At 47.6% G+C, this 21,364-nt stretch overlaps 1 protein-coding gene and 1 long non-coding RNA gene across 2 annotated transcripts; both read right to left on the bottom strand.

The window, feature by feature from the left end:
- Positions 1-200: 200 nt before the first annotated feature.
- Positions 201-2,382, bottom strand: LOC149360758 (uncharacterized). The gene has a single exon (XM_089567913.1). The coding sequence runs from the start codon at positions 2,380-2,382 to the stop codon at positions 802-804; it is 1,581 nt and encodes a 526-aa protein (XP_089424039.1). The 3' UTR covers positions 201-801.
- Positions 2,383-2,583: 201 nt separating this feature from the next.
- LOC149360757 (uncharacterized) lies at positions 2,584-20,395 on the bottom strand. Its single transcript, XR_016288870.1, has 3 exons — positions 7,265-20,395; positions 6,000-6,153; positions 2,584-3,123 (listed from the first exon to the last, which is right to left on the bottom strand). It is a non-coding gene; the product is annotated as an uncharacterized LOC149360757 (long non-coding RNA).
- Between the last annotated feature and the right edge of the window lie 969 nt (positions 20,396-21,364).

Below are 21,364 nucleotides of genomic sequence, written 5' to 3'. Positions count from 1 at the left end.
TAATTCACGATTAATAGCATCATAGTCCGCCCGCTTGTAATCTCTAATTGACTTGAAGATGTTCCGGCGATTAGGAATATTAATCTTTACATCGAAATGAAGCAAGGTGTGATCACTAAGACCAGGTAAGTACGAGATTGAAGCGATAAGATCCGGCGCGTTGGTTAGCGCAAGGTCTAAAACATTGGAAGATGATGGCGTGATACGAGTTGGCTTAGTAACTAGCTGCGAAAGGTTAAAGTCCAAACAGGTTCGCAAAAAGTTATTGCATTCGGTAGAAAAGGGGCGAGGATACGGCGACGTATTAGCCCACACGATACTGGGATAATTGAAGTCACCAGCAAGAAGGATTGCCGCGCCCGGATAACGTACTGAGATCATGTTAAGAGCATCATGCAAATCTTCAGCGAAAGTTGCACACGAAGACGGGGGACGGTAGCATATGCCCAGAATCAGTTTCCTGAAATGAACACGAAGTTCAACCCAAACCAACTCTAAAGTGCTAGAAAGACTAATCGGTGAAGACACAATATTATCGGCGATGGCTATTAAAACACCTCCTCCACTTCTGTGACCTCTATCAGAACGATAAACATTGTAGCGCTTCTTGCAATCAAACAGTTCCTTGCTCTCTATCTTTGCAGAGAGCCACGTTTCTGTTAGCAATACAACATCGGCATCACATGAGTCGATGACAGAGTTTAGATCTTCCCGCTTTGGTATTATGCTTCTTATGTTTGTGAAAAGAATTGAAAGCGCTGTCTTATCTCCAGTCGCCCGTCCACTGCCCCTCCCGCACCTCTATGGCGAAGCGTGTGGCGAGCCAGAAGCAGCGCGACAAGGGGCCACTAAAGATCCCGGTGGGCCAGCTAGCTCGAAAACGCTATCGTGAATAGGGTTATAGCCGTAGCATTTGTTGTTACAATACAGTTTGTTATACCTCAGCTTATACTTAAAGTCAGCATCCTTCGCGAACTGCACAAGCTTCTTTCTAGCGACACGTGTCTGCAAAGAATAATCTTCACTTACAGTGACCTTTTTATCTTTAAGTTTAGCAGACTGCACTAGGATTTGTTGTTTTGTTTTGAAAGACCGGAACTTCACAACAATCGGACGATTCTTTTCGTCTGAGAACACACCAATCCTGTGTGCTCGTTCAAACATGTCATTCGTAAGAACCGGATCAAAGCAGCCTGAAACAAGGTTCAGTAACTTTTCTTCCGTTTCATCCCACGTTTCGGACAAACTGTCCGGTATGCCGAAGAACAGAAGATTTTCCCTGCGCTGCCGGTCTTCCAGCTCTGCCTGTCCAAGACGTAACTTGCTATTTTCATTGACAAGCTGATCGGCTAGCTCACGCAAAATCCGCAATTCACCGTGAGCCGCATCAGTGGCGGATGATTTAGATTCCACTGCCGACAGTCTCGCGTCAATATCGGCAATATTCCTAATCATAGATTCCTGATTTAGTTTCATTTCATTAATAGAGGCTATTAAGTGTGATTGCTCTAACTCCATTTTTGCGGTCCTTGAATTAACACCTTCTAACAGAGTCAACATGTCGTTGAGTTGTTTCTGCAGAGAATTATCAATAGCGCTGTCTTTGGACCGTGTGGCAGCTCCAGAGCCCGACCCAGGGCCGGGGTTAAGCTCAACGTCCCCCGACAACAAAAGCAGTTGACTAGAAACATCAAAGCACTGGGCGAGCAAAATCAACAGCACTCCCGGGCGTGGGAACAGCAGCAGGCACATATTGCTCGATTTCTTAGCAAACATAGAATAGTTATTACCAACCTGCATGAAGAAACGCATGCCGTGAAGCAGCCGCATGACGACGCTGTTCCCACGCCCACTGAAAGGCGCAGGCCGCTGCAGTCCGTTTTTATCCAGGTGGAAAGGTGATGTCGTGGACGATGCGAGGGACTTGTACGATGGAGCCATAGTGTAGTAGGGTTGCCAGAGCTCTCCGTTTTCCACGCTGCCAACTTGGATGTCGACAGTCACAGGCACAGCCGGAATGGCATCAGCCGATGCCATAGGTCCCGCGCTGAGTTGAAGGATTGCCGTTATCTGCATGAAAAAACGCATGCCGTGAAGCAGCCGCATGACGACGCTGTTCCCACGCCCACTGAAAGGCGCAGGCCGCTGCAGTCCGTTTTTATCCAGGTGGAAAGGTGATGTCGTGGACGATGCGAGGGACTTGTACGATGGAGCTATAGTGTAGTAGGGTTGCCAGAGCTCTCCGTTTTCCACGCTGCCAACTTGGATGTCGACAGTCACAGGCACAGCCGGAATGGCATCAGCCGATGCCATAGGTCCCGCGCTGAGTTGAAGGATTGCCGTTATCTGCATGAAGAAACGCATGCCGTGAAGCAGCCGCATGACGACCCTGTTCCCACGCCCACTATGTTAATATGTAGCCTATGTTATGTACTATGTTAATATGTACTGAAATATCCCACTGTTGATGCCAAGATTGATATGTTCAGCCATTTGGCACTGTCAATGCAGACTAAACACAGGCTTTTCCATTCATGACAGTGCATACAACCTGTCACATCAGTGGCTTAAAGATTGGCATGCCACTGCCCTTTTCTATTTACTACTCGCCAGTGAAGCCTATGTTAATTTTTATCTTCAGTGGCCAACATTAATGCAAATGTTCACTCGTAAGCAACCATGCAAATATTCATAAAATAAGACAAACAAAGTATTCATGAAAAGAACATGTATTTTATGAAAAAGTCCAAATAGAATTAATCGTTAGGTACCGGGAAGGGTGGTGCCAGCGGCTGTGGGATGGGTGGTGGCAGGTGCTGTCCGACGGGTGATGGCAGGGGCTGTGGGATGGTGACAGGGGCTGTGGGGTGAGTGGGGCCAGGGGCTGTAGGGAGGAAGGGCCCTCAGGAAGTGCAAGAGGCCAGGGGATTGGGGGGCACGCATGCGGGCACAGTGCAGGGGGCTGTTCCCGCACTCGCAGGTGGCGTGCTTGGTTGGAGGGGGTAGAAGACTTCGGCAAAGTGTCTCTTCCTTCCACTCCCTCTATCACATGAACGGGGCAGCCCCGTGCGAATAAAACCTTGTGCCTCTGATGCACCAAATTCAGTTTTTCGCAAATGGCATCTGCACAGGAAAAGTGATCAAATAAAATAGACATTATTTCCAGGCACACAAAAATCATGTCGACCATTTTAGAAAAATGTAAGAAAATAAATGCCAGGAAATGGCGAATGAGAAATGCTGTACTGAAGGGCTCCAGATTTATTTTCGCCACCTAGAGTTCTAAATTTAAGATGCACCGACATCGCTTACGACACTTGCTTCTTTGCATTTAGCCTTCAGAGCAATGCAGCTACTATGGATGGTGTTTGATCCCTCACTTGGAATCAGTAGCTGAGCACCTGAGCCAGGACATCAGGTAAAAAATATAGTAAACAGATATATTATTACGTGCCTCATAATCAAGGCAACATAAAAAACTTTCACACAACTAAGCAATGAAGTAAAGAATCACTAGAGGGGCCTCAATCCATTGACACTGACTTCTCGTTGCGATTGACCACCTTGCACCTGCTAAGTGGCATCATAGATGCCTATAAATAGAAGGCAAGTGACTGCAGCTTCTATTACACACCGCAGGTTCGAAGGGCATTTTCAGCTTCAATAAGCTTTCCAAACAATTAAAATAAAACTGTGAAAGCATGTTAATTAAAGGGAACATGAAAAACTATTTACTAAAGCTAGAATTTGTTGCCATCATTAAATACTTGTAAATGAAATCAAAACATAATTCTCTTTTCTATAAAAAGGAGATAACGCATCTCTCCAACTTCCATTTATGCACTGTGTTGCGCTTGAACTGTCATAAATGTGTTGCGCTTCAACTCTTTAACGTGGTTTGCAAGGCATGGGCTTTGTCAAGTTGCGACGACAGTCCACCGCTGTAATATATCTTACCTTGCGGAAAAATTTTACACTGTAGTTAAAAAGGTGTACTTTCTTGTTCCCTTATTGCATCATCCTTTTGTTGATGCAACCATTCAGGCTATATACACGACATTACCTTTACATTTACCACTTGAAAGCAACACAGTCACTCTACTTTAATTTGTCAAAGAGAGTACACATGACATTTGCTCAAGGCAAAGCTTTGATAAGCAGGCAACGGCACATAAACCAATTTAGGCGGTCTTAGGAGGGCAGGTCTGGAAGTGGAAGGTATCAGAAGCATTCCTTTCAACTGGACAACTCTGGCAGATCAATGCATCATTCTGGAGGAAGCACTTGTGACCATCACAAGGTGTACAACACATGTACTGATAGGGTTACGCATTACTTGCTTCAAGTCTAAGTGAGCATCATAGATGACCAAATGTATTTTGAATTACATAAACAATTATACCAGGTGTTTTCTGCAATGTCCTGAAAACCGTGACACAGGACCAGAAGTCACACACTTTTGACGGACTTACAAATGATTCATTTTTGGCTCATCCACATACTCGAAGCCATTTCCTCCCTCAAGTGCCCATGCAAATGAAAAAATCAAGTTCAATCATCTTTCCATCCCAGGCAAAAAACAGCAGTCTTTCACTATGCTAAGGATAGATGGCTCGCTTATGCAGGATTGCTCCTTCTTTTTTATTAAAAATGCTTCAACCAGTTCTCGCTCGTTCAAGGACTTCCCCCTGCTAGTAATGCTCGTGCGGTGAAACAGTGGCAAACATTTGCTACAGTCCCTCACGTTGCTCCCTGTGCTCACACGCAATGTGTTTCTTGAGGCATTCATTCAGGCATTGCCCAGCCTGCTCGGTGTATACTTTCCCACAGCACATGTGGTTGAATACACAACTCCTACCACACACTTTGTGAACCTCGTTTGGTGGTTGGTCTTGCATTCTTGTTCTCTGCACAGCCAGAGATGCGGTTGAAAAGACCAGATAGCTCATGAGGGGCTGAAAACACCATGTTGATACCAAATTTTTCGGACGCTCTATTCAGCCCATGGGAAATTTTATGGAAGAACAGGATCACTTGAGCGTTTCTTGTCCCATACTTCCATAAAATTTCCCATGGGTTGAAAGAGTGTCCGAAAATTTTGGTATCCAGTTTTTGTTTTCAGCCTGCAAGAGCAACCACCAATTGGAGTTCACAGTGTGTGTAATTGGGGTTGTGTATTAAATCCATATGTCCAGTGGGAAAGTATACATCAGGCAGACTCGGCAACGCCTGAATGAACGTCGCAGATAACATGGCAAGAAGTTGCAAGCAGGCACCGGTAGCAACCTTGCTTTGTATGTGAAGGACTGTAGCAGATGCCAGCCTCTGTTTCACAGCACAAACATTATTAGCAAGGGTAAGTCAGGCATGAGCAAGAGCTGCTTGAAACTCTTCTAACACATTATAAAAAAGAATAAGTGGTACAAACATTATTAGCAGGGGTAAGTCCAGGCATGAGCAAGAACTGCTTAAAACACTTCTAACAAATTATAAAAAAGAATAAGTGGTTCTCTGTCCTTATCACAGAAAAAGAGTGGCGCTTTTTATCGGGAATAGAATGACGACTGGGCTTGTTTCATTTGCATATGCGCTTGCAAAAATAAATCAGCTGTAAGTTCGGCGGTAATGTGTGTACCGTAAGTGGTACACTTTGCTAGAACACTTAATAACATGTAACAAATTTGGTAAACGCTGTAAGCGATGATGCACGATATGAATAGTGCCAGCTTGCTGTGCTAAGGGTTGCCAAGTTATGAGATTACTCACTAGTGCATAAACCATAAATCCCTGTAAGAAAAGATTTCAGTCCTGCACCTTGTATTGCAGCGCCCTATAATAATCCATAAAGCCAAGGAAGCTGACCAGAGGTCAGCTAAGCTTCTTCGTTCGAAGAAGTACTCGATTTTAAGTCACGCATATTATTTGAATAAATTTTTTACTGCTCCTGAAATCCCAACCTTAATAGAAAAGGTCTTTCTAATTATTTCACACTCATTTACCTCTGCAAACGTTCCATAGTGAGAGGGCTGCCGGGTGGATCACAGATGTTGAAACCAAGAAAGGCTCCAAGGAGTCCCACTGCCCTGTCCAGACTTGTCCACTCCTCTCTGTCGACTGCAAGGGCAAGTAGTTGGATGTCGCCCACACCTGAGCCTGCGTGGGAACAAAATTACTAGCACGTAATACTATTGAGTCAAAAGTTTTGCTGTGTAATTTCAAGACTAACAAAGACTACGCATGCGGCAAGCTTGGTGCCATAAGAAAGACATCAGAGATTATACTCGGTTCACCCTTAAGGTTACAGGGCAGCGAAGGCTCTCGGTCTAGCCTGAACGTTTGCTTTCGAATATGTATTCCTAGCAAGATGCTCGTTCTAGAAAATCGGGGCCCGCTTGCACGAAGATATCACAGCTTGCTGCAGGCACACCGGACCTCGGAGTTATCACGTCAAACTACGGCCAGTGCAGCAGGAACATAGAACAACCAGCGGGCCGACCGCCGCCGCCTCGCACGGCTGGAGCGTTAGGAGCCGCGGCGAGTACAGCCGACCGAAGAGCTGCAGGACAGTTCCGGACAGACGAAATAGACGCGGCAGAGCGCGAAAGTAAACGATACAGGCGTGCTCGTGATGTCCCCGCAAAAAACGAAGGGAAAGGCGAACGCACCTAGTGCAGGTAGAAGCAATACGGCAGCGAACATGGGGGATCATCGCGATGCGGGCCGATCGAGCCCCTGCGGCTGTTCTAAAAATTGGAGGGAGGCCACGTCTTGAGAAATACGATGCGTGCGTGCTATACTTTTGGAACAGTAAGAGTTTTAAAAACAGTGAGGACGATTTAATTCTAAAGCCGAATACGAAGGAGCACTATGTCACACCACATCTTACCAGGCGCGCGACCAGCAGTCTAAGCAGACCGCGCAAAAGCACGAGAGCGCGTTGTTTGCAACAGCCACAAGCGCGCGATCGGCTCGCGTGTTCCCTTCACCTGAGTGTAGAAGCATACAAGGCCACCTCTCGCGTTAGGAAGGAGCGGGCTCACAGGGAATGCACAGAAGTTTGCAGAGATGGTAACCCTTGTGTAGGTAAGCGGGCGAGCACAGCGCGAGACGAATCCACGACGGGCTTGAGGCGAAAAACGTACGTACGCCGGCCGCCGCGGTGTGCACGCCACGACGGCTCGAACGAGACTCTCCGCGCTTGTGTCATACACCACGTTCCGAAAGGAAAATGTAAGCAAATATAGTAAACATGCAGTACACCTACCGTAATCAGGCGCACTTGGTTTCAGACAGCAGCCGCTTACATGAATCCAAGCCTCGCCGTCTTCTCACCAACGCTGAAAAACAAAATGGCGCCAGAACACGAAAAAAAAGGCCCGCGCACACCGAACACGCCAGCATCGCACGAGGAGTCCAAAAATGCTTCGCACGCAGAGTCCGCGCGACGACAAACGCGACCGCATCGCGATAGGTCATCGGTCGTATGACGTTTGCCAAGAAGAGCTAATCAGAAGGCCGAGAATTTTGTTTATTTTTTGCGCTCGTCGTTGCTCTGCCCTCTCCCCCTGATTCACGCCGAAAGAGCCGTCTTTTCGGAATACACCGAGGACCCACCAGAGTGACCGTCAAAGTGACGGCTAATTTTTACAGTGCAACTGTAAGAAAAGCGCATAACAGTAGGACGGCTGATAAGCTCCGTTTACATGAACGCGAGAGCAGCGCATCATGTCGACTTTCTCGTGCATCCCACTCATGTAAACAGGGAAAATGCGCCAGGAAAATGCACTAATCCCAAAGGCAGGGCGCAGATCGGCAAGTGCCAGTCGAGTGCTGGGGTGAAAAGAAACAGGTGCTCGTAGGGCGCCTAGATGTGCGTGCGCTTCTGTCCGCTCTCCCCTCCCGCACATCGAGACACCCTATTTTCGGGGCCCCCTCTTCCGCCCTGGGCGCTTACACAATACCCTCTTGGAAGGAAAACAAAGCAGACCACGCTCAAGTTGTGACCGGCTGTCTCCCCCCCCTCCCCCTACATCCGCGCGCCGTATGCTTACATGCGAGCATGGGATCTCCCCTCCGCGAGGAAATTTCGGGAAAAGAAAATGCATCACCAACTAGCCCCGCCACTGGGAATTACAATGCGCTACTGCGGTATTTACGTAAACGCGGGGCTTTTCTTAGAGAGCCTTCGTTCTCGCCCAACTAATTCTTCTTCAAGCTACAGGAGGGCTATTGCACCATTAATCTCCATATTTCAGGTAAAGCTTTCCAACATAGCTTCGCGACTTGAGAACGGGGATCAAGGCTTTTTATTTTTGTTTATCTAACCCACCCTTTTTCCCTCTCCTAGACTGCTCTCAATGTTGTATGCAGCGTCGCGCCGCCTACGACACCAAGTCGAGCTGCCAACTGCAGGAAGAGATTGTAGAACTGGTGACATACTGCCAACTTCGAAATATGATAAAGTGAATGCAAGGGAAACATTCGAGAAACTGATACAATACTGCCAGCTACTAAAAATGGCACAGCCAAGGCAGGAAAACCATTCGAGAAACTGGTCCAATACTGCCAGCTTCAAAATATGGCTGAGCCAACACAGGGAAAACGTCCGAGAGACTGGTCCCATATTGCCAACTTCTAAAAATAGCTGAGCCAAGGCAGGGAAAACGCCCGAGAAACTGGTCCAATACTGCCAACTTCTAAATATGGCAGAGCCAAGGCAGAGAAAACGCCCGAGAAACTAGTCCAACACTGCCAACTTCTAAAAATGGCTGAGCCAAGGCGGGGAAAACGCCCGAGAAACTGGTCCAATACTGCCAACTTTTGAAAATGGCTGAGCCAAGACGGGGAGAACATTGACAACGCGGGGCTTTCATAGGACCGTAGTTTGCCAACTCAATTCCTACATTGGACTACTGTCATGTGCTGCTTGGGTTCTCCTTGTGGTGTGCTCCAGCTAGCACCAATTCCTTCGTTTAAAGCGAATTCCGTAGTCATGTTATTGCAACTGGGTTGCCTTTTTGATTTAGGTAGCGACCGTAGTGAATATTTCTCAGAACAGTATGCTGAGTAGCACGCCTTCGGACTCTAGAGAGATTTTGCCACCGATAAAATGTTTTTTTTTTGCGAAAGGAACACTACGCGAATCGCCGAGCCATTTCGCGGAGCTGAGGAAAGGTCATACTGCGCGTGCGCGAGGACCAGTGACGTCACACAGCGCACAGTGGGCGCGCCGCCGCCGTCGCTGCGCGGGTGAGTCAGAGGTGCCGCCGTCGCGCTCGCCAGTTATGCATGCGCAGTAGCGGCGCATAGCTAGCGAGCTGGGGCCGCCGCGCACTCGCCATCGCCTCTCTCTCTCTGCTCGTTGTTTTCCCAATCGTCCAGGTGCAACCAGAGCTAAAGCAATGGGAATTTTTTCTGCTCTTTCTGGAATGAAGTCCATATTAAAAAATATGTGAACCCCTTATCTCTGGCGTAGTTGTCTAAAAATGGTGTTTTGGTGTTGCGATTTGTAGCCATTGGGACACTTTGCAAGCAGTTTTTTTGCAGGGATAAAAATTACTTTGTGCTTTGAGTTGAAAATCCGGCTGTTACTTCAGGCTCCAATTTTTAGACCTCAACATCTAGCTTGAAGAAAGGTGTGTACGTTGGTGCTACCGCCCTAGAGCCAAGAAAGATTTTATCCTTTTTCCTCGGCTCAATCAAAAGCTCTTAAAGGACTAATGCGGCCCCTTCTCTAGAATCCGCACTCGACAAGTGATTCACTCACATGATGTAAGAGAGCTTTCGGGGCGAGGTAGCCACATTGCGCAAAGCAGGGCTCCCTGGCCACGTGTTGACAGCTGAGACCGAGGCACTGATACAGAAAATCAAGGGAAGGCAAAAGAAGACACGGAGACCAGGAAAACTCGGGAACGCCAGAACAGTGGTTATTCCATACATCCACGATGTGTCCCACAGCCTAAAAAGCGTAGGCAACAAGTACGGCGTCCGGATGGTTGTTCTCGGCACCGTCTAAATTGGCCAAGATATGCCCTAAGGTCACAGTAGTGGCCCTGCAACATCTGGCTGTGGGGAAAAAACAAAAAAAAACACTGCAAGCCCTTTCTTTTTCGGTGTGCCATGGGTGTGGTCTATGAGATCCCCCTTTCTTGTGGCAAATTGTACTTTGGCGAGACTGGGCGTTCTGTTAATGAACGTGCCAGGAAACAAGAACGATGGAAAACGCGACTCCAGCAGGAATCTATTCGCCCATTTCCGTTCTTGCAATGATCTGAATGATCAGAACTATGAGCCACGGCTTCACAAGATAAAAATCCTGACGAGCAGGAAAGATAGATTAACTCTTAGTAAGGCTGAGATCTGGGCGAGTTGGTATGCATTCATACTGCTGAACAGCGCAAAAAAGGCGGGACAACAACATTGGTGCTGACACACATGGTGTGTCACATGGTGTGTCTACTATCTATAGGGCTGCTTACTCATTCGATCGCAAATGGCGCAACAGTAGCGATCACTACTACACGACCGTGCGACTCTTTGCCGTGCGTCACGTCATCTAGCAGCTGTTTTTATGTCACGTTATCGGCTTATTTCGGCGTATTCGTCTAAAGTTTAGCGCTATTTAAATTTCAAGAAAAGATAATCCAACACCCACTACGCCTTCAACCTGTTTCATTAATATACTTGAGGCTTCCATGGTATTCTTTTGCAGAAAATTATTTCCTTTTTCGGCGGCTTTATCTCTGTTGTTGTCCCGCCTTTTTTGCGCTTTCACCAGTATGAATAGATTAACTCGGGAAATATCGGAAGCCTTTTTTATCAAGGCGAGAGACCATGTGTGTCAGCACCACCTCTGTTTCCCTGAATACCAGAGAATTCACATTGCTTAGAAATAGGGTAAGAAGTGCAGTCTGCTCTCCTTAAACTACTTTGACTTATTTGCTCTCATCTTGAGTAGAAAAGACAAACCACACACACAGACCGCACTTTCCTCTCCCCCTTCTCCCGTTTTCTTGACCTTTTTTTCTGTGGCCAGTCATAGATGTCTTTCTTACACGTTCAACAATAACACGTGTCGGTGAACATAGTTGTAGTCAGCGCCTGTGCTGTCATGCCCTTCTGTGTATTCGTCTAAAGTTTAGCGCTATTTAAATTTCAAGAAAAGATAATCCAACACCCACTACGCCTTCAACGTGTTTCATTAATATACTTGAGGCTTGCATAGTATTGTTTTGCAGAAAATTATTTCCTTTTTCGGTGGCTTTATGTCTGAGATAATCAAGGCACTGAGGCGCACGCAACGCATGTCAACGAGGGGTACAGATCTCTGGTTCTAGCTGACTAACGCAATGCTCTACTGTCTATAGGGCTGCTTACTCATTCGACCGCAAATGGCGCAACAGTAGCGATCATTGCCACGCAACTGTGTGTCTCTTTGCCGTGCGTCACGTCATCCAGCAGCTGTTTCTATGCCACGTCATCCGCTTCGTGTGGTTTCCTGACACCAAAGAAAGTCTCCCGATCCGCGCGAAACATTATCGCGGCTGCGTAAAAAAGCGCGCGCTCGCATGCTTAAACGTAACCTAGTGTAACGGCGACCCCTACGGGTCCTACTGGTACCGATCATACAGGAGCAATAAATAACGATGGACCCTAGCGTCCAGCAAACAGCCTTCGCAACTTCCATCAGAGCTGTTTGCTACGCCATTTCGCGCTATCCCTCCGTCTGGCGCTTAATGATGATCGCGATTTCATTGCACTAAGGGCAGCTTGGTTAATGCGCGTCATGTTAGTCTTGCGTTTAGTCTAAGCGAGGCGGCGTCAGAGACCCGTATTTCTAAGCAGTTCGCGCGGCCACAACGCCGGGGTAGAGTCCAAGGGCAGGGTAAAGCTTGCACACGCCAAAAAATTGGTGAGCACCCAGGCCTGCCTTAAGTTAAACCCCGCGCATCTCCCATGTGAGGAATTGCTTAACCAGCTGTGCTACCCCTCCGGGCTGCAATGGCCTCACCGCAGACGCTTTAACCCATGCTCCTCAAGACGGAGACACAAAGAAGTTCTGAATCTCAGTCTGCCCTCACAAACTTTCAACTAAAGTGTTTTCATAGCCGCTCCATAAACTCTACCGTGTTCTGTGAGACTTGCCGTTAACTGGTCTGCGCACTTCATAAGCAAGCCAACGTTCTTTAACCTTTGTAGTCGTAGCTGCTGAACTTGCAATGGGTTGACAGATCAATAAACCTTTTTCTTGCACTTACTCTGACCCCTAAATCGATAATACATGGTGATGCAACATTCCCAGTAATGGTGATCAGGTGCTTCCCATGCCAATGTGTTCCTTCTATGATGGATACTTTGTGTTGAGGCTAATCGCCGTCTACACGACAGGCACAAAGCGCATGGGCCTTGTAGTACGCTCTTCATTTTGCAAGGTTTGCTAGCCATCACTGACACATGGCGCCAGGCTGAACAGGTCTCAGTTTGTCAATATACGCTGGAATGACGTACAAGCACAAGTGTCATTTGATTTATTCAGAGGCGAGTATGGTGAAATATTTCAGTAGGTCCTCCAAAGAATTTTACAATGCGTGCTGCGCGCCTCTGGATAATCAGCTGCTCTAGTGAGAACTCTGCTTGCTTGCGGAGTAAATTAATGGCAGCTACAAAAGGACCCTGTATCGAACAGCGAGAATACAATCAGCCACAAGAGACGAGGAAACAGACGAACACACTGCTGCATTCCTCGTCATTTGTCCCTGTTGGCGTTCCGGCTCTTCGATACAGAATGCTTAACCAACTAGCCCCCGAAAATGTTCTTACTCAAGTGTTTTTTTGAGCAACCATACTTCTCCCACAAAACCTTTCATCTAGCACAAAAGAACTACGAGAACATGTTCATATACAAGTACACCCTGGGTGTCCTGACGCCGCATACTCACAACAAGAAAATATTAATTTATAGCGACGCAGCTATTTTCCTGCACCTTAGCTGCAGGGGCAGCCATCTATACATCAGCAACTGAGAACACACGCGGCGTGGCCAACACTGCGCTTGTAAACACTTCATTACAGGTGCTCCGCACTCAACGCTCTGCCAATCTAGCTCCGTCAGTGGAACAGGATATGGCAAGCACAGCAAAGGAAAAGCAACGCCAAACATGTCATATCAGAAAAGGAAGGTCACAGGCGTGGGCTTTACTGCACTTTATTTCCGGCATCCCATGTTTCGCGCTTGTTACGTGTAACCGTGAAGTAGTATGGAGTGCAGTATTGTGTACTATTATGCTGGATATTACGCACTGCCGTTGAAGTAGTGATGGGCGCTGTTGATAGCTGATTATGAAAGGGATAAACTAACCTACCTCCCAACTTTTCTCAAGAGCTGTGTAACAGATATCTGTCCCTCTTTATTAGGGGCACACAAAGGATTGGTGGCTGACTTATACAGTTCCGCACCCTTGTGTTCTTTGTAGGATCGGGCTGAGCGATACTCTGCCACCGAGACGTTATGTCTTCTGGAACAGGTGCTCCCGACAAGGAACGTGGGCTTTCAAAGCCAGACGGAGAGATGTCTAAGATGTCCACTCGTAAGAGACGCAAGCCCAGCGTGACAGTCGGCGTAGAGCAAAAGAACGAATCTCAACCACCGCAAGATACCGAGGAGGCCGTCAAAGCAGGATCTTCCATTAAGAGGCCTCGCAGGCCGTCAACTGGTACTGCTGACAACCGCCGTCGGCGCTCATTAGCTGGCAACTCCGCCAGCCGCCTTAAGGGTGCAACCATAAAAGTGGAAACAGCAGAGCCAACCTCAGACGACCCCGCTTCGAAGCCTGCAAAGCCAAGCGATGTTGAGAGCCGTAAAGCGCCACATCCTGGACGCGTCGCAGAGAATCAGCCATCGCAGCAGACTCGGGACAAACGTTCGTATCTAAAGCACTCACGGCAAAAAACCAGCCAAGTGGCCTCCGGCGTGCAAGAGGCTCCCTCGGGAGGAGAAACAAAGCAGGGGGACATGATCGTCACGCTGACCGCCACCCAACCTCCTAGCGCTCTTCCCACGACGTCTACCAAAAAAGACGCGGCCGAGACTAGCCTGGCTTACATGCAGAGCGCAGACGTCCCACCAGGCAACCCGGCACCCGACGGCTTAGTGCGGGATATTGCACCTGACGAGGACCCGGCACCTCGCACTAAGGGTTCCAAGGCGATTCCAAGGAAGAGCACCATCTTGAGCCCCAATTGGCTCGGCCTGAAAAACTTCGATTTGGCCGACATGGTAAGTTGCTGATTTGATTTCCATGCGGCCGTGTCTTCTAATATCGGGGCATGGTAGGAATTGAACTGCATCCGATTTTATAAGGCCAGCGCCCTGATGCAATGGACGACAAGTAGATGATGTCGCACACTCACACCAACAATAGTTTTATTTCACTTCTGAGCAGGGCGCTTTAGGATAAACATTTGAAAGGCGGGCGTTACTTCCAGCAGGAGGCAATTCGCCATGTAGCGGCGTTTGGTTTATGGTCAGGGGAAAAAATCAAACGTAAACAGGAAAATTTAGCGGCCTTCTTAGCCACATTTTTAAAGAAAAAAAATATATCGTTTAGATTGCCTACTATGATGTCTATAACGAGTGCCTAATGTTCTTGCAATTTTCGCGCCCAATCTTTGGTTTGAAACCGCTGCATTGGCTCTAAATGGTTTGCACGAATTATAACCTTCAAGAATGACCGAGTGCCTTCTATTTTATTATCACATGAATTTTTACTAATTAAACTTCCTAACCGACCTTATTTCTTCCATTAATGTCCTTATTCAAATATGGGAGGGGCGCTACCAGGGTTTTGAGTGTCATTAGAAATTTTTCGTGGTGGGCGATTTTCAAATTTAGGGGATCGTCACATTTTCAACTTTCGCTGTGCTCTATCATAGGTATCATAGGTGCTCTATCACTGGTGGTCACGTGGTGGCGATGGCGTCACGACATTTTCAATGGCATTCATGAGCGCGGAGAGTCTCCGTACGACTCCTGGCGTAGTGGCGCACCGGTTAAGCGCCACTGCCGAGGATGGTGGCTAATTCAAACACAGCACCGGTTGGGCTTGTGCGACCCAGCTTGCTCATTAGGAGCTCCCGTAAGACTCATGCGCAGCGCCACGATGGGCGGGTTGGAATTGCATCGAGTTTAGCAACGGTGCTCGGTTTTCTCACGATCCGCTTGCTCACAACACAAGATGACGTGACCTCTTTCCACCAATCAGAGAATTTCTTTACAAAGAAGTGGGAATGTTGTTCTGAGACAGCATACTGAACTCTTTTTCGCATTTGTATTTATTACCACTGGTGCAACGCTTCACTATTAGATCTCTCATTCCTTTCGACATGATATCTGGCCGCCTTCTAATACAAAATTCAGTCTTAAAATAATACCCTCGCTTATAACACCAGAAAATAAAAATAGTACTGATATCTTAGGCCAAAGCTACCGAAATTAAGTTAGTCCTGGGCAAGCACTGTCTTGTCCTCGTTTTGCACCATTTAGAAGATTGTCTTTATGGTATCAGGACGCAGAAATGCGGGAAAGGACTCATTTCTGGCTCTCATATTTAATGATATGATTCTGAGGGTCGAGTAATACAAAGCTTCTCTTCATCTTCAGGTGAGAAGTCCTCGTGAGGCCATCAGCAAGACCGGAGGAGTGCTCCTCAAGAAGGAGATTCTCATCCCCCTCGTTGCTATAGCCGCCATGCTATTCTTCTTAGTCGCCCTCTTCTTCCTAATCCCCACGACGACACCGAAAGTAAAAGACGACTTCTGCGTGACAGACGACTGCCTTTCCCACGCAAGCCTCCTCAAAGAGAGTCGAAGCACAAAGTTTGACCCCTGCCAAGACTTCAGTGCCCACGTCTGCTCAAACTGGTCACCGCCCAAAGTAAGAGAAGAAATTAGAGATTTTGACACGTCCGCTATGGTAGACATGGTCTACTCATGGCTCCTGGATCTGAGCACGACTCTGCAGGAAGGATCCAAGGCGTTCCCCGTGGCCAACAAGGCACTGGCCATGCTAGAGTCTTGCATGAGCAATTCCTCCACGTACGGAACTAACCTGAAGGCTTTCCGGCAATTTCTGAACGATCTCAGCCTGCCTTGGCCGAATCCACCAAAACAAGGTACCGATGCGCTTGGCGTGCTCGTCAATCTGGCCTACAATTGGCAGGCTTCCTTCTGGTTCAAGGTGAGAGTGTCTTTTATGCATAAAGGCCTATACAAAGGCAAGCGCAGCATTATTTTGACGCCGTCTCCTCTGATTACGCTCTACCGCCAGCAGCACCGCGCTGTCATAAGAGACGGAAAGGACGCCTACGTCAAGTACTGGATGGAATTCTATGTGGCCCTCTTTGGTGATGCCAAATCAACCAACAAGAAACGGGCGCTTCAGACGGCCGAAATGGAAGGCGACATTATTGAGACTATCAACGAGGCGCTACAAACGTCACCAAAACATTCGGCCGTGTTCCTTGTAGAAGATCTGGAAGTGTATACGAACCACATAAGTTCCCGCCGATGGTTGGAACAAATCCAGGGCGGTACCGCCTTGAACCCTGAACTGACGTACCGGGATATTGTTTTTACGACCAATGCACTTTTCCTGCGGACAGTGAGCAACCTGTTCAAGAGATACACCAACGATGAGATCGTGGATTTCCTAGGGTGGCAATTTGCCCAGCACTATGCACCTGTGTCAGACAGCGGCCTTCTGGTGGCGCGTTACGGCGACCACAGGACAGCCAGAAGCTTGCGACCCGCCTTCTGCGGATTCCACATCGAGGTTCCCTACAGGGTGCTCCTCCTATCCCTGCGCTTTGCGTCGCGGCTGACGCTCACCGACAAGGAACTGGTCGACGCTGGCTTCGACCGCCTCGTATCGACGGCTGTGTACTTGCTCAACAATTCTGTTTGGTTGGACTCAGAGAGCAGAACCTTGGCCACTGACAAACTTCGGGCTGCCAGCTTGCGGCTGTGGCCTCCCGCCAATTTTCTCAACGATACAAACCTGGAGGAGTTATTTCGAGCGTTTCCGGAAAAACAAGAGTCGTTTGGCGAATACTTCATCAACTCGCGCGGGAGCATTCGAACAATCAAGAGAACGCCGGAATTCCACACAGTGCTTGAGATGCCGGAGAACTATGGCCTGCCGTATTTCGAGTACGATTACGTAGAAAACACCGTAGGTGTCGCGATCGGTGCGGTGGCCCGTCCGCTGTTTTACAGCCAAGGCACTCTGGCCATGTTCTATGGCGGATTTGGCTTTTCGCTCGCATTAGAATTGGTCAAGGCGCTCGACCAGGAGGGACTCCAATGGCACCCCGATGGACTGCTGGTCGACTCGTTCCTCAGTGCACGCTCCCAGGCTGTTTTCGTAGCCAAAAATAGGTGCTTTAACAACAGCGAGCTGGCCGGCAGCAGAAGTGTGTTTCCAGAAATACCGGCGCTGCAGATAGCCTACTCTGCCTTCCTCGACGCAGCCAGCGAAGCCGGGAACACGACGCAGATAAGCACCGAGCTTAACGAAGAGAAGGTATTTTTTATGACCATCTGCCACATGACATGCACCCGGCAGGACGTTAAGAACCCCTTCTCGGTTGACTGCAACAAACTTGTGCGCCACTCAGCGGCTTTCGCAAAGGCATTCCATTGTCCGGAAGGATCTCGGATGAACCCGAGAAATAAGTGCAGCTTTTTCGACTGATGCGAGAATTTTGTGATGTTAGAATTGTTTAAGCTTTACGACGGTACTGTGAGTTTCTGCGCATACCAACGAACATCGACTACCATGTGTAATGTTGTGTAATATGTTGTGTAATCTATAAGGAAGTGGTGAGAACATTGGAAAACTGCGGTGATTTTTATCTTTTTTCTTTTTATTTTGATTCTTCTCCTGTGATGTTGGCTCAGAGACGTTTTCACATTTTTACAATAGCCTTGCTCTCGGGTATCAAGCGGGGACAGAGATAATTTTCGAATTGCCTTGATCAAAGTTTACCTCATATTATTGGAATATCCTTCTTAAGCAAGGAAACCAAGGCGGTTGCCAGGCTTTGTACCTAGCTATATTTGGTCATGGATCTGTGGTAGCTTCTAGAAATGATCTCTTGTATTTTACTAATGCAATGATAGTGTCCAAGGCCAAAACGTGGCGTGCTCTTGCTAGGAATTCTATTTTCGGTTTGCAAAAGAGCGTACTCCTACGCTGAGATTTTACTGCAGCTGGAAAATGGTGGCCCCTTGTGTTATCGGGGATGTAGACGTTCAAAGTGATAGCTTATTTCCTTTGCGAGTCACTGTTTGCACACTATGGCACTTCGCGGAGGGTAGACCTGGGTGAACCTGGCGACTTTTGTGCGTTTTCTTGTCTATTGAAGTGGACATGCGGTGCTTAATTTTTAAATTGCGTTATCTGCTTAGCCACTGTGAAGTTAACCATTTGCATTATCGGTGCACGCGAGTGTTGAATCGGTTGATGGTTCTGTCAGTTAGGTACGGCATGTTATTTCGGTCTCGAAATTTTTCTTTCGCCTTGGACAACATGAAAAGAAATTAAGTCAAAATAGGTGGCGTTGTGCTTCAAATGCAGAAGCATTCTGTTTTAGCGGATGGTGTTATTTTCGCTGAGCTCTTAATTCGTGAACGCTAATAGTTTTTTCTGCAGGAAAAGAAACTGTGAAGATTTGAAACGCATCCAGCGTAATAAACTTGATGTTGCCCTGCCTCGATGGCTCAGTGGTTACGGACCTCGGCTGCTGACCCGAAAGACGCGGGTTCGATCCCGGCCGCGGCGGCCGAATTTCGATGAAGGCGAAATTCTAGAGGCCCATGTGCTGTGTGATGTCAGTGCACGTTAAAGAACCCCAGGCGGTCGAAATTTCCAGAGCCCTTCACCACGGCGTCCCTCATAGCCTGAGTTGCTTCGGGACGTTAAATCCCAATAAACCAAAGCTAATCTCAAGTTTTTCACTTTTTCTTGCAACTAATGTCGCCTGAATGCTGACACCCTCGGGAGCCGCTTTGCAGGCAACGTTTCTGCTCTAGAGTACGACCTCTCTGTTCATACAGTAGGTGACTGTTGATTAGGTGCCAGGAGGAGGACGAGAAATTGCTACCGCGTGATAAGATTCCGCTCTTGTTTTTGGCTTCATGAATTTCTTGAGAAATCAACATTTCGATCAACGAATAATCATAATATACCACTTAGCCAGACTAGTGTACTGAACGATGGATGAAGCATTAGTGAGAAATACGTTTAATATTCCGCGAGCAGATTAATGCATGAGAAGCATATTTGCATTGCGACACGTTAGACAAACACGTTCAAAACTATTCAAGAACCACTTGTGATTCTGGAAGGACATCCATTTCCATGCCTTTTTTTACTTTCAGTAACTCGCCTTCAAATGCTTTGGTTTCTCAAGATAGAAGTCTTATCATAGCATATTGAGTGCGGGGGATCGATACACGACGTATACCGTCAGTGTACATGTGATGATACAGAAACAACATTTTATAGGTTGAGATTGGCTTTAATCACTGGAATAATTTTTAAAGACACTGCTTTGAAATTATATAGGTAAAAAGTATACGGAAATAACAAACAGTGATATCATATATCTGGGTACGTAGCGAAAGGAAAATAAGAAAATGGAGAAGACAAGCTTGCCCAGGTTCTATTTAGAACCATTACTCATGGTTTGTTCTCGAGGTTTTTTTATAAGCATGAAATGCTTTTAGCTCTCGTTGTCGGCAGTGCGGTGATGTCACGCCGAGACCGAGAGCCAACATCCGGGCACTGAATTCCAGTCATCCGGGCACCGTACGAGATTTGACGATATTTAACGAGACTCTCTAAGCACTCCTACAGGACCGGCATACAAGCGCCGGTAGCTTCGCGCCGAACGCGTGGTGGCGTTCCTCCCTTCCTGTACGGTGCGGTGCGGGTGTCCACCGAGGTGACAGAGAATTACTGCGCCATTTCCTTTCCTCAAAAAGAGTCGCGTTCAAAGGGCAACGCATCGCGCCGAACTGGTGGTGGCGTTCCGTGGACTGCCTGGCAGCGCTACAACACGCTGTCGCGTTCCACTCTTAAAGGCGAAGCTTAAGCGTCATTTATTAGCACTTAATGAGTATTTAGTCATTAATCAATAATAGTCACTAATTAGTAATGTGTCATTACTTCGTCATCAATTATTGTGACGTAACCCAGAGGTGACGACACCAGTGTTACATAGGCAAAGTGGTACGAATAACCGAAGCGTGTACCTGTCCTCGCTTCGGCGAGCACGGCTTCGGCCGCTTATCTTTTTTTCAGCAGCGTCTGCTCCGGCGGGCGCAGTTGTTGCTGCGACGCGCGTCTTTTCTTTCCTTTTAAGGCGAAAGCCTTTAATGTCTCATCGTTGTAAGCAGTTTTCGACAGAGATGTCACGCTTTTCAGTTGGTCGAAACGGTCATGACGTCAATTTCAAACGGGGTCAATTGTACTTTGGCTAGTAACCGTGCAACCAATTGAACGGATCATATAGTGATGCTCCAAGTAAGTGGGACTGAGCTTGGTTAATTGCTTAATTACCCAATTAGCCAAATTAACTTTTCTAGTCAGGCCATATAAATAAATAAAACCGAGTAGGAAATTGGTCGTGCTCGGGAATCGAACCCCGGTCTTCGGAGTGCGAGACGAGCATGCTATCCACTCCGCCATGCCAGCTCGATGGTTTGGAATGAACAAAGGCGCGTCTAGTGAATACGGTGTCTTCGCTCACTGCCATCCTCCTCCTTCCCTTCCGGCGAGGTTTAGGTGTACACCGAGATTTGAGAGACAGATACATTTCCTTTCCTCAAAAACCAATTTACCGACGAGTGAGGCGTAGAACCGAATGTGCGATGACGTTCTATGGACGCCCTGGCAGCGCTGCAAGACGCTGTCGCGTTCCGCTCTTAGAGGCGAAGCTTAACATCTTAACCACACATAAGTGACCGCACTTTAGGTTAAAAAAGTGCACCCCTCCTGAATTTTACGGGTTTCCACCGAGATATGTGACACAGTTACTGCGTAATTTCCTTTCCTCAAATACAATTTTCATTTTCTTCATTACGGGCTATCTTTGTCTTTCTTCTTTCACTCCCACTTCCTCCCTTTCTCTACGGTGCGGTTCAGGTGTCCACCGAGATGACAGAGAATTACTGCGCCATTTCCTTTCCTCAAAAAGCGTTGCGTTCAAACGGCAAGGCATCGCGCCGAACGGGTGGTGGCGTTCCGTGGACTCCCTGGCAGCGCTACAACACGCTGTCGCGTTCCACTCCTAAAGGCGAAGCT

Source organism: Amblyomma mixtum, chromosome 2 (genome assembly GCF_055824585.1).
Source record: "Amblyomma mixtum isolate Tamu chromosome 2, ASM5582458v1, whole genome shotgun sequence".
Classification (NCBI taxonomy): Eukaryota; Metazoa; Arthropoda; class Arachnida; order Ixodida; family Ixodidae; genus Amblyomma; species Amblyomma mixtum.
Note: the sequence above shows the minus strand (reverse complement) of the source record. Positions and strands in the feature narration are given on the sequence as shown.